The sequence below is a fragment of the Hyalella azteca genome, unplaced genomic scaffold (assembly GCF_000764305.2).
Source record: "Hyalella azteca isolate HAZT.00-mixed unplaced genomic scaffold, Hazt_2.0.2 contig13241, whole genome shotgun sequence".
NCBI lineage: Eukaryota > Metazoa > Arthropoda > Malacostraca > Amphipoda > Hyalellidae > Hyalella > Hyalella azteca.
This window is the reverse complement of record NW_025943170.1, coordinates 211,370-225,816: the sequence shown is the minus strand read 5'-3', so window position 1 is coordinate 225,816 and position 14,447 is coordinate 211,370. Positions and strand designations below refer to the sequence as shown.

The 14,447-nt window shown below is 39.0% G+C and overlaps 1 protein-coding gene across 3 annotated transcripts in view; it reads left to right on the top strand.

Annotated features, from left to right (window-relative positions):
- LOC108669702 (protein sax-3) overlaps positions 1-14,447 on the top strand; it is a 200,444-nt gene that overhangs the window by 145,190 nt on the left and 40,807 nt on the right. For all 3 annotated transcript variants that reach the window (XM_047883573.1, XM_047883572.1, XM_047883571.1), the window contains exon 8: positions 11,937-12,568. In XM_047883573.1, coding sequence (XP_047739529.1) covers positions 11,937-12,568 — 632 coding nt within the window. The remainder of the gene's footprint in view (positions 1-11,936; positions 12,569-14,447) is intronic.

Sequence of the window (14,447 nt, the reverse complement as noted above, 5' to 3'; positions counted from 1 at the left end):
GAAAATATACGGGGATTCTAGTATAGCTGTTTCCCAACCAGTTCAGTAAATTGCCGTTACTGAATTTGCGCCTTTCTAACATAGCTCATTTGCATGAATCTGAGTAATTTCTCCTTGAAATTTGCTGTCGCTTATTTGAGCAGCATTTGAAGGTAATTGACCTGAAGAATGGTGGAGGCATTTGGGCCCAGGTTTCTGACAAGCTTGGCGTAGATGAAAGTCTGCGTGGTAGCGTTGCTATTAGCGTATTGATAAGCGTAACCATACTTTCACGTGGTAACGGCTGCTATTTTTTCAGATTGCTGAAAAATTGCTCCCAACCGTCGCCACGACTATAAATTCTGGATCTTGAAATGAAATTTGGAATGATTGTATTCTAGTAAATTTGAAATAAACTTATTTATCATGCGGTTTGGACGGAGGGAATCTTATTTTTTTTAATATTATTTTACGGTGCCTTATTTGTGCCCACACACTAAAATTCATTTTAAAAATAACGTTGCTCACATTCCAGGCACAATTAGTGCTGTTTTCATTCCAAATGTTTATTATGTTAACGCGCACTTACGCTCAGTAAATAAATATTTTTTCGTTTTATTAAAGTATCTAATTAACATAGAGTGCAAATCAATGCAAGCGCCTATTCATATGTACAATATTCTCTTTCCTGCTACAAAAATACAATTTTCAATTTTGAGAGCTAACAGCCTTATTGAGACAACAACAAATGGTAAATTGTAAATTAAATAACAAATGATAAATTTTCTGTTGTAAACAACTGACAAATCATAAATTGTAAATTTTACTAAAGAACATTTTGCCAACGCCAACTATGTTAGCTACTTTGGGAGGGAGTAGCGAGCGTTGATGATCTCGCAAGCGTATTTGTTATGTCGGGCTAATGAGAAGTGGTCAGTGAGGAGGTGGCGGTGTTGATGTATGGTAAGACTTAGCTGCTGAGAACCCAAACCTCCGCACCCCTGTACAACAACCAGAATAATAAAGGCCTGAAAATTTTATGAGCAAACCAAGCTTCGTTTCGTGTGGGGGGATTTCATTATTCGACAGATTATTCTCACATGGGCCCAAATAATGTACCTATCAAGTTTCTGTTCTGTGATCTTTATAGGTGCTTGTGAGTGAATTTTGTGAGTCCTACCCTACTCGTAAAATAAAATCGAAACTATTAATTAATTATTGAATGCAATGCAGATAATGGCTTTTTAAGTGTGTTAGGGACATCCCTAATTTTACTTTGTGTGTTCAATTGTTCAAGTTTGAATTAAATTAGATCATAATACTAAGTGGGAAATTTTAGTAACTATGTACTTTTCCGTAGGTTCCTCAACAGTAGGTTCCGTTGTTGGGGACTAATCAATAAACCGGTTTTCTTTGACCCCAAACAATCGACCAGTGATTGTATTTAAAGGATGAATAAAAATAAGGAATTAAAACCAATAATAATAAACGAACGATAAATACAAGAAAGCAAATATCAAAACTATAAACCGTATATCTTTCTAGCCTTTCACTTTCAACTCGTAAGAATGTTCTAGTTTCGGAGCCCCGCTGAAAAAACACAAATAAATACAAATTAAGGACTTGAATTAACGCAACCTAACAAATGAATATAGCACACATAAATAATAAACAACATAAATAACAATACACAATATTACGAGAAAGGCCACGACTATATCAACACTGAAGATGAACACGATAAACAATGCAAGCACTAACCTCTGTGGTGGATCACTTAGCAATGACAAGTTACATGACGGATCTATACGAGGTGACGTAATAGTTGACTTGAAAATCAAAATGACAAAACCCGTAGCCTAACTATATGAAATTATATCTAAAGGCGATCCCTAACACCGTAGGTTCCTATGTACCTCACGTAGGTTCCTCAACAGTAATATGGGTGATGAATGGATGTGGTAATGTCATCCCAAGCGAGTGTTATTCGCATTATGGGTTCTTGAATCACTAAAGTTTACCCCCGGCTTTACAGGAGTCCGAAATTCTCGACTTGGAGAAAATCGTGTAGATTTATTTGTTCAACCATTTGGCTTGCCACGAGACAGTATTTGGCACTCGACGATAAAGCCGTTGCAAGACTTATGCTGATATTAACGAATAAAAATCCATCATTTGTAAATTTAACATTTTCATTTTAAGGTATAAATTGCTTGCGTTTTACAAAATTAAATTTCTTATCGCCTGCGTTATACATCATCGCTTTACCTGTAGTTTTTTGCTTTGGAATATGCCGCATTTTACTTGTGAGCTGAAGTTGCCTCATCAGTCATACTACAAGAGTTCTGAACCAACAAACGTGTAGAACATTCTTCAAGGCTGGAAAGTTGGCTAGTATAAAGTTAGAATTAGATTAGCATAACCTCTGCTCGACAGAACCTCTACGTATGGCCGCAGGACTCGCTTAACTTTCTCGCCATAAGCTTGCGTGTCTCGTGAATAGATTGTCCGATGCCTCGTTGCTGTTTTCCATATGGCACGCGCTGAGTATAGGTAGGTACAAAGTCAACTGATTTAGCGAGGCCTTGGCATGCTGCTCAGCAATATTTTTCTGTTTTTCTAATGTGTTTGCAATAAGTGAACCGTTGAATCGTTGCCTCATCGGTAAAGTAAGGCTTGTGTGTTCATATTGAAGCATCGACAAATTAACATATAATGTAGATATATTAATAATAATGCTCGCTCTCGTAACGCCCGTAAGCAATCCTCTGGAAAAGGATCGTAATGGCGCTGGGATTATTATGACTCTCGGCGGCTGCATTTAAACATTTTATGTTTTAACGAATTTATGATGCAGACTGATTATCGTCAATTGCGATATTACTCTTTTTTTACGAAAAATAACATTTTAGCGAGTTTCCGGTCTACCCTCATATATCAATCACCTTCAATTTTCCGTATTGAAGTTGTAGATATACTATTCTAAAGCCAAATATTGTGTTATGCCTCGGCGAGTAATTATGAAGATACGCGGAAATATTGGCAATTCGGCACGACTCGCACGTTTCTGTGCTGCTGGACGTGGCAATTGACGGCGTCTTTGAGTGACTGGAAGTAATTTGTGCGTCGGTCCTGGCGACTGTTCATATCAGCCTGCAGGTAACCAGGCGTGTACGGCGCGCTGTATTGCAGCACCGCCGTCTCGTCGCCACGTAATGGGAGCTGCTTTGTCGGACGACGCCCTGGTGTTGATATCAGTGAATCAACTCATAGTGAATGATTCAGTTTTATGCTTGAAGTTCTTCTGATTGAATAACAGCAGTGGAGAGTAATTAGGTCGGGGTCCTTGAGTGATTCATATCAGCGTGGGTCATACCTAAAATTCAGAATATGTATTCTCTAACGTACGAATAGTTTGGTTTAAACTAGCAGGACGAAATTCCAAGGATGGACTTGCATACAATTTTGACTTAGGGTCAATTGATGTTTTTGAATAGCAGCCTAATTTTGTCTGAATCGTTTTGCGATTAGAAGTTCCACTCGGGCACTTCCTCGTGGTTAAGTGAGCGACGTATGTCTTTCTTTCTACGTAAAAAACCTCGAAGACTCAGTTATCCAAGATTTTATTAATCAAAAAAGCAGTAGTAAGACTAAAATTTTCGTTCTTAGTTTCAGCATTCCATGCTGACACAATATGGCCTTCTTCATAATGTTTTGTGAAATTTTATAAGTTTTGTTGCGGGTTCATAAGACATAAGACGCAGCTAAAATTGCGATAGTTCTTCTGGCATGTGCACATTGTACGTACTCGGATAGTCATTTGATTTATCGTGCGGCGTGAGTACCTCTTACGAAGTTATGACATCTGTTGCATTTATGCAGATGGTGAAGCTTCCGTATCATTTATTGTAAGTATGTATTCAGTGTAGTTCTGGCTTCATCAAAGATAAGTATTGAAATAAATAGTTACCATTAAAACTGGTATTGAGCTTGAAGAATTGTGTGTTGCATGTATGAAAATCGATCTCTGATAAGCCTTGTGACTTGAGTCTGGTGCTGCAAAAAGTTGCACGAATAGGAATTTGTTTGATTTGTACTGGTAAATGCCGGATTTAGATTGAAAAATATTTAATTTGAAATTCAACGCTGATTATTGACTTAGTTTTATTTATTGGGCTGTTGTGAATTCGGGGGTTTGATTTAGATTGCGTCGAAGGCGGCGCATCAGCGTGACCATGGACTACGAAGTCTTAAGCTCATCACAAGGTGGTGTATTGCATTGGTTCATGAATGCTTCCAAAATAACTGTTGGTATGGAATGATTATCGTTTTTCAAATATAGCGGTTCTGTGGCAACTGTTTTCCATTTTATTACTATTTGTTCTCTGGGAACTGTTTTCCTATCTTTTGAATTCTCACATTTCACTATTTAATATTGTGTCGTAACCAAGAAAGCATGAATAAACAGCGCGAATAAAATTGGGATGCAAATTCAAGAAAAAGCTGTAAACCAATTCAAATTTTTAATTAGAGTTAAAATGTCAAGTTATCACGTGTTTCACGCTGTGTTGCGAAAAGAAGCTCGAACAGCCTCTACAGCTCACTCTACCTCTCACCCCCACTCTTCACTCCACCAATCACTTTATTCTTCAGTGTGCCTCTCATTCCACTCCTCCATCTAAACCTCACTTCAACTCTCATCTCATCCTCACTCTACTCTTCATTTCACCCCTCACTCCAAACCTCACTCCACCTTCCGCCCCATCCTCACTCCGCCCTCCATTTCATCCCGCATTCCACCCTTCACTCCACCCCTCAACCCATCCTCACTTCATCCCTCACTCAACCCTCACTCAAGCATTACTCTACCCCTCACCCAACCCTCACCACACCCCTTACTATACCCCTCACTCCACCCCTCACTTCACCCCTCACTCCACCCCTTACATCATAAAATATTCAGCGTAAATCCTCATGACGACAAGGCTCATGAGGACGCTTGCAGGAACACTCAATACTCTTACTTACTGAAGCTAATGAAAGCTCGATACTCTTACTTAATTACTGAAGCTTACTGAAACCTCTACGTAAAGCTAATATCATCTTGTTGAAAAAACTATGTACTTCGCTTACCAATCCGTGTCCAAACGTTCATTTTATTACTTATATCATTTCTTACGTTAAACAAAATTCATACGATATGAATCAACTTCCAATCGAATTTCATCATTTCTTCGACTGACTGGTGGTTAAGACGATATGGGAAAATAAAACTAAGTATTGGATTCTACAAGAATTCATCGTACTATTCATGTTAGGATATTTTTCCTGAATCCAGCTTAAAAATTATGGATTGAGGATCCTCTCTTAATTTGATTTAAATTCTTGAGAAACGGTTAAGTTTTTAGATAGAACCCTTTGTCGTTGTCATGTATGATTGGCCTATAAGATAACGAATGACGGGAAAGATTAATCTGCAAAAATTAAAGACGTGTCCTGTCAGATTTGTTTTGTGATGTAATGATTCCTGTCATCTGACCCAAGCCCTGCTGAATTACTTCTCTGCATGGCCGGCAGACACATACAATTGAGAAATAATATACTTTTCTACTATTCATATTTCTGCTATGCGTAAAGTTTCGTTTATTTCGACCGATCTGCTGTGACAAAAAATGTAATAATTTGACATTGCAGCGTGTCTACTAAAAAGCGCTCTCGCTACGTGCATAAATTTAGCTATCAATCGCAAGGCTTTCTTTCTTTTAACGTTGTTTTATATTTTCAAAGGGAAGCTCGAAAATACGTTAACTATAACGGAAAGTATTCATTTAAAATGTAAAATTTTTGTTGCTTGAAAGCAATCTTCTATCTCCATATCATTTGACTTCTAGCCTCTTGGCCTAATATCTACCTCTAAATGTTCTACTGATATGCACGCTTGCGGCTTGAATGTTTCTAATTCGACTAAAAAATATATTCGGTTAATTAAGTAATAATTATTTGATTAAGCAATATTAATAAAGAACGTTCATTCAACGTTGTTTTCTTGAATTACTGGATATAATTTTCTAATTTTCATCAGCCAAGGCTCGACAAAAACTCGAGCGTTCTCATAAAATGCTCAAATGGAAGAAAGAACCTGAACATGCGTTCTCATTTGCACGAAGATTGATCTCAAGAAGTATGGCAGCAAAGCTTTATTTATTTTTGTTAGCGAAGCGTGTGAAGACCCACAATGAGATCCATTTGCGGAATTGCCTTCAGTTTCACAAAGGAGGGTTATTCGTTGTGCTGCTGTATTGCATTACCGCGTTTTGCCCCGCATCTAAATAAAGAGGCTCTTGATTCGAATTTTCAAGTTGTCGGACTTTGAGCTTCGCCGTTAGAAGATTGTTTCGTTTTTTTTCTAGCTTTTGTCAGTTAAATTTTTTAAATTGCAGTTTTATTTCCTGCATGCATTGCAATTGAAGGTTTCGATATTGTTTGTCAGCAGTGGTACGGGAATGTGGTCCCGTGAGGCTGTATATGGTCTTGTCGTCCATCCTAATCGTTAATTTTTTACCGTATTTGCAATATTCACTATCGCCTTAAAACACTTTACGGAGTTTTCAAATTTGGGTTTCATTGCAGCACTTAATTGTGGGTCGAAACTCAGGCGAGGTGTCAAGTTCTTTATTTTTAATTTTAGTAAGCAGTATTATAAGTACATGCAGTAGGTATTGGAACTATGGGATTTTCAAAAATGTTCGCTAAAAATTTACGTTTGTCGCATTTCTTATTGGGTCCGAGAATTTGTACTCAAAGCGTTGTTCTGACTAATCACTCCTATAGGTATCGCATTACTTGAACACCGCGTTCGACTCTGCAGAGCCCTAGTTTCCGCGAAATATATTTAAATTGTTTAGGACCATATCTAGTTTCTCGACTGGTATGTACGTATGTCTAATATGAGTGCCATTTTGGCTATTTGGCTGAACTGATCGTGATCAGTTCAGAGGCTGAACGTTATAAAGTAGAGATAGTTCAGAGGCTCTCCGATAATAAATCTTAATCTCAATATTCAGAGCAAAAATAGTCACAGAACAACCTACCACGTTATTAAAGAAGAGACCAAAACTTTCAGAATTGTTAGAAAATACTCTTCTCCGAGCCATTTGTACAAACTCATTCAAAAGACTCCTTCTCCAATAATGTTTACATTCCATCTGCTATGATCGGAATGAATATTAGTATTTTTCACGGGAAACAGAATGTGTCTCATCTCAACGCAGTTTAGCCTAATTCTCCATTAGGACGCTGTCTCAAGTGTCTCAATTCATCTCGCCATGAAAGCGCATGTCAATTTATAAAGAACCTATAAATCATGCTATTATATTATAAGCTTTTACAGTCATACCTGAAAAAAAAAATATTTTTTTTTAGCCGCAATGCTCTTGAATGCTCGTACTTACATGAACAAGTATTTTTTTCTCAATGTTGCTCAAGGATGGGAAGACTTTCATAGAATTTTGCCTGCAAAATATCGCGCGATTCGACCATTTTTATGGTCTAGGAGAAAATTGCGACGCCGTCTGGAGTGATCTCGTCTCTCGAAGATGTCAAGTTCGTAAGCCATGTCCTATAAAGAAGAGTTCGACGTTCATTTTCTCTTCTGAAGAGTCCATCAAATTTAGAAGAATTTCACGCGTCTCTGTTTTCGCTAGAACTTTCTTGGATGAGATTGTATCTTCGATCGTTGTCGCATCGAACTTGTCATCTGAAGCGTTCATTTTACTTAAAATGTCTTTCATTAAGTTCTTTAATCCTCATGATGGCAGCTCGAACCGGGTCACCGGCAACTCTGCAGAAATTTTTCATTTTGAACAAGTGCACTTAGTGCTTGCCTCAGAGAACAAGGACCTGTCAAATCGTTTACCTCTTGAATTATAAAGAAAATGAAATAAATCTGATTCACAGATACGGGAATGCGGAGTCATGTAGTATATAGATCGTTTATTCTGAACTCGAAAATTTTAAAAGAATTCCCCTACAACTTATTGAATTGGATACAAATTTTACATTATTTGAAATGCATGGTGAACAATTATGCAGAGTCCAAATTTCGCTTTATTACGAGTCCAGATTTCGCTTTAATGCGACGTTGCACTCGATCGCGGATCGTGCGCCAGGTGATACCCCAATCGAAATTTTATCAAAAACTCCGCTCATCTATGTAAATATTTCTGTCTTCATTCCAGGTCCTCGGTAAAGTTAAATTTAAAAAACCGGAATCTTCTCACAAATACTTAATTATTGATGATAAACTTGATCATTCACTTTAATTCAGTTGCTAGTGTTTGGATAGTAGAAATTTTTATGGCAAACTAACCTACAAGAACCTTAATTTCCTTGTAATTTTCGATAAGTTTTAAATTAGGTGCAAAATAATCACTATTACAGACTTTATTGCAGCTGCAATATTCTGTAATGGCGCTGGAAAATTTTTTCCATTGACGTTTTTTACACAGACTTTTTTTAGGATGAAAGTACATGCAGGTTTTTGCTGCTCGGTTAAGATATTTTATTTCCAGGAGCGAGTCTTAAAGAACTATTTAAATACGCACACGTTTGTACAAGTAATCACATCAGATATGTTGTCAAAGAAATCACACAGAGTTGTGTAGTTACGTGCTCGTTTGTCCACTCAAGAACATCACACATCTTGTCAAAGAAATCGTACAGAGCAGTGTAGTTAGGTGATCGTTTGTCCACTCAAGAAAATCAGATATGTTTTGAAAGAAATCGTACAGAGCAGTGTAGTCAGGTGCACGTTTGTTCACGTAATCACCTCAGAAGTGTTGTTAAACAAGACTTAGTTACCCGATGCGTGTACCGCGACAGGGGGGTGAAGCCCCTGCGCTGGGAAGGTGCCAGGTGTTGCTCCTAAATAAGCCGTCCCAAGAAGACCTTCGTACTCAGATCACCGCCCTGGTCCAACCACTCCAACTATACCTTTATTCTTAACGAATTGCCCTCCTCCAAACTCAACACAAATCTTTCCTGTCCCGCTAGGTTTATGGGATCCCACGCTGCCTTGAACTTTATGATTGCAGGAAAGAGCCATTATTTACATTTTGTTTGAAGTGATCTGAACGAACGTTCTATGGTGGAACAAAAAAATCTAAGTATGTGTATCTTCTGCGAAAAATCTGTTTTTCCTTTGGTTGGTTCTGAACCGTACGAATTTTATTCTTGGAAACTTCACAATGATGACAATGGAAGAGCCCACTCCGAGCAAATAATTTTCCTTTCCTCGCGGCTGTAATTTTTCACAATTTGTTTCACAAAAAAGCTTTTTCAAACACGTTTTCATTTAATTGAGTCCTGAAAACGTAAAAAAAATAAATTCGTCACCTCAAAGACTACGCGAATAAATTGCAGCGCGTCGAATTTGGGGCTTGAACTTCCTCTCCCGCTTTATCCCTGCAGTGAACTGCACGTTCCCCTTTTAGTGAGCTTTCCCTTGTCACCACATCACTTGTTATTTGACGCAAGCTTCGTCGAATATTAAAAAGAAACCTTCTTCCGCTTGTCGAAAGAAATCTCTTTTTGTATGGCTGTGGACGTTCTTTTCGTTTGCGCTGTAATAAAGGCAGGCCGGTAGATTGCCTGCCTGCTTGCTTGGTGTCTGGTAGAAAATTTATGTGGAAAATAGGGAGGGCGACACCAAGGCGGATGTTTCTCGCCCACAACCATTTGTTTCAGTAATTTGCAATTTGCGGCGGAAGTTATTCGCGATATGGGCTCCCTGGTAAGGGAATGGCATGGTTACCTGCCCTGTTTGGAAGCGCTAATGCGACCTGTAAACCTACCGTTCACATGCACCTCACTTTTGGCTGTTCCCCCAGGTCTTGTATATTTTGCTTAGCTTTTGTCTCGAACAGAAATAACCTCATTACAAAATGCTGTTTTAGTCCAGAGAAAGATTACCTTTGTTTGTTCTTTCAATTTTATCATGAGTTGTCGTTTGGGTTGATAACCCAAGCTCACCCGCTGTGTTGTTTTTTATATACAAACTCATATTATATGCGAGGTGTTCAAAGCATGCTATTGACATAAGATTCACCATCACAAAGATAGAATAGCGACCAGTGATGGTAGTTGCATTGCGTTTTGTGGTCTAATGACATTGTTACATTTTATTCAGTTTTTCCGACTAACTGTGGACAGTAAACTTTACGAACAGAGCAGACCAAGTATTTGTCATGGTTCTGCGTTTATCCACTTATGTTGTGTATAATTTCGATTAGTTAAGTAATGCACATGCATCTCGTTACAATTACTCATCCCTAACTCTAATTATTACTCGCATTACTTAATGCTAACCTTGTATTCAAGGAACAGGAAAACATGAAATAAAAATTGACAAAATAAAACTAGCCAAAAAAATCTGTCAAACCTGTGATTTGCACTGTCAAACTTCCCAAAATTTTTAAAAGAATCATTGCTTAGTTTTCGGATCTTTTCCATGAGCTTCAGAGAACGGCAGCGACCCACAGGTCTTTGTGCTTATGTGCAAAAATTATTATACTACGTGAGCCTTCAAGTCATAAATCTCGATTTCGCTAAAGTTGAGCTCTCCCTCTGAGTGTTTCAGCTATTAATGCGTTGTTGGGCAAAATTATGGGCCAACTTTACTGAAATCCAACTGCGCTGAGCTTCTTTGCAGCGCCAGACGACGGCTAAAAAGCGTTTACGCGCTCGTATGTTAACAGCGATGCTCCTAGGCTTCCGCCGAGGGTGTTAAGGCTTGATCTTTCTCATTTAAGTTATATTATACGATCACTTGCTGTTCTTCTCATTAGGGACGTTTTCCTCTCTCAATCTGCATTGCCAATACGAGGCTCTGATTTATCACAAATACACTTGACTTGGAGTATATAGATTATAAATACTAGCGTGAATCCCGTGATATTTTACTCATTTTGTTCATATGTTATTGCGTATAATTCTCTGCCGATTTCCGCTACTTCTGTATCCTTGGGGGCTATAAAATTTCTTGATATGGCAGAAAATGCGTTACTTCAGGTCGTTACTTTTCTTTAAATTGTTCGGTTTAACATATCTCATATCATTATAACAACTGTGTGGAGCAATATTCTTTTCATTTATTTCGCTGTAAAGTTATAACTTTACGTGCAAATTATGTGTGAACTGATTAACGCTCCGTTGTTCAGAGCGCAATTAAGTATCATGCCATCTTTTATTCATCATCACCGTCCACTAAGACGGAAACTCACTGACGATTCGACGACATCGGAAGTTGGGAGTAAAACTGAGCTTATCGAAACTGTTGTTGTTGTAAATGATAGGGCAATGTTTAGTAAGGATACGCGTTGTTTTATCCACTGAAGAGGATTATGGACAGGGTTCGATTTTCATTGGTACGGACTATCGTCTTCCATTATATTTTAAAGACGGACGTAAATAATTCATTTGTTTGAACATCGTTTTACGCTTAACTTACCTCATACTGTCACTGCTTATTCGTATTAAAGGCAGTTTTTGAACTTATACTTATTTACTGTACTTTATGTCCTACTGATTTACATGTGCGTATTTGGTCTAAATACCTATTATGTTCTATTGTGCATTCAGAAACAACCTCATCAAGTATTACCCTATGAAAATAATTAATCATGTACATATAAAGCGGGTTAAAAGTAGTCAACGTACGGGATGTAAATGTATTCTTTTTCCAGCGACCAAATTCTACTGGATGTGTATTATGTGAAACCTTATGCATTATCATATCAGAAATGATTTTATCCTTATTCAACTTTCTAGTTTTTCAGATTTGAATAATGCCTTTGTCTAAAGTAATCGCCTGCAACTTTTTACATAAATCTCATTTTGTATCTGTCACGCTTCTGTAATAATTAATGCCTCGTAACGTGCGTTTCCTTGTGTGCGAGCAGCGCTGCAGGAGAGCGACTCTGCCGAGTACGTGTGCGAGGCGTCGTCACGGTCAGGGCAGAGCAGAGCTCGGTGCGCCCTGCTGGTCGTGGGGGCGCCAGAGTCCCACCGCATGTCACCCCACAAGACCCCGCACCCACCCACCGTCGAGGACGTGCCTGGGGCCCCCAGCCGCCCACGAGTTGTCAACGTCACTGACGCCGGCGTGACTCTCGCTTGGAGCGCTCCCCTTCGTGTGGGGAACCGACCTCTCATAGGTTATCGAGTGTCTGTGTTTACTGCGGGCTGGCCTAATGAGAAGAAACCGGACTCTGATAATCATCGGGTTTTGAGTGCACTCAAGTTCCACGACGTGACGAATTCCCGCAGAGGTTGGGTTCCCATACACAAGCCCGTCATCGAGCCCTACATCTACATCGAGCTCATCAGGGACCATCCTCGCCTCGTGGTGGTCCAGGCCTTCAACGCCCTTGGAGACTCTGAACCCTCGGCGTGGTCGCCGCTGCTGAGCGCCGCGCACCAGGACCTCAGTCCGAGCGTGCGCACGGAGCGCGCCAGCCCCCTAGCGGGCACTCTGGTCAACCTCACGGCCGTCACGCCGCTGCCCAATGATGCTCTCAGGATCACCTGGCGGGTAAGTGCTGCAAAGCAGCAATTGTGTTATTGTTTTATTTTTGTTCTTAATTTGGATGTTCAATTGCCCATGTTGTAGTTTTTTCACGATAGAGCTCCCCAATGGATCAGATGCTGGGTTACTGCTTATCTATGTACACTATATAGCATGTTTCATTTAACTTTTAAGTTAATGAAATTTTTATATCCTTGCACTCGAGTTTCTCTGTAATTCTGTTGATTTCGGTACCTTTGGATAAAATTCTTCGAAATTTTCTTCAGTCCAATAGTTCAGGTTTCGTTGGATAACATTTGCTGCTCCTTTATCTCATAAAACTTTTTTGCGATAGTGAAACCTTTTGAAGGAAATGGCAATTTCTTATAGAAGCTCCAAATCCCGGGTCTCCCACACGATCACTTTTCGTGATCGAAAATTTCGACGTAGATTTCTTTGGCTTTGTCGCAGTGTGGCCGGAAAGCGATCAGTTGGAGGAAACGTGCGACCCTTTAGTGGGGTTTCCATTTTCAATGGCCGATGCTGTATAGAGCTGCCTGAAGTAGACGAATGGCGGCGATAAAAGCCGATCCTTGCGCGCGCTATCGCATCCTGAATTATATCGCTCATGGCAACAGGCCCCTCGCCGGCACTCTATTGTGTATGTGGCGGGCATTTAAGGCCACGTTTTATGATCTATTGTTGTTACCCGCTTTAAATACTGCCAAAATTCTTTTTTAACTGCCATTTCATTCATACTCTTATCTTACCAATATTTTAGCCAATCCATAAATATTGCGGGCAAAATATATACCCGAAGAGATGTCTTTTCATTTTTACTATTATTGAGCTTTTTTTAACCATTTTAAAATTATATAAAGATTTAGCGTTCTCCTTTCGCCGTTTCTTCTGTTGGAGTTAGCAACAGTTCTTTCCAATTTCTTGAGTATTAAGTAACTTTTAAGCTATTTTTCAAGTAACTTTTTAGCCATTAGGCATTAAAGGTATATTATTAATTCGGAAAAATAGTAGCTGAAATTTCGAAATCAGTAAGGTAGTTTATAAGAGAAGGCCTGCAAAATAGTGCTATAATGTTATAACTGTTAATTTTTATCTTAACACAGCTAGCGGCCAATTTGTAAACGTTTGTTTGAGCCAAATACATTTTTTAGAAATAGCAGGAGGAAATTGAAGAAATTCGGTTTAATTCTTCTCTCCTTGATTTCTTGCAAACCTAATATATGTGCTTTATATATAATTGCGCGAAAATTCAAGAAACATATTTATCAAGCTAGCTGCATGGCATTTTCACGACGTTATATTTTTAGCTAAAATAATTGGCAGAAGCGTTGTTAAAAATAACCTCGAAAATAAGTTTCAAGCTTCCGAAAGATCAGGGAGGCAAAAAATTTTTAGCGTCCAGAAAACTTTCAGGTTGTTATTTTCGATATTTTCGTTTGTAGGTTTGTTCGTGTCGAGAGTCATAAGACGAATCTCGTCGCCGAAGGGTTTGAAATGAATCGTAAGGTTAAGATTCATAACGTTTTCAAACGCTTACCGTTCATAACGTTTTCAAACGCGCCAAACGAGAACGATTGGAGTTAAACTTTTTGAGCGTGATTTACTTTGAATTGTTCGTTATTATGTAAGTGCTCGTATAATATGGCCATAATATCCATTTCATCGCAAACGAATCTCAGCGACCCATAAGTGCGACTTACGAGATCTCCTGCGCTGCGCAGGATTTTTGTTGTTATTCATCATCATAGTACTCGAAGAAGAAGTAGAACGTGATCTTTCATCAGCTCACTCGCGATTGAACCGCCCTACCATACGGGCGTGGCTGGATGCGGTCACCGTGTGGCGGTTTAAAGACAAGCTTCTAGATTTAATAGTGGCGCTGCAT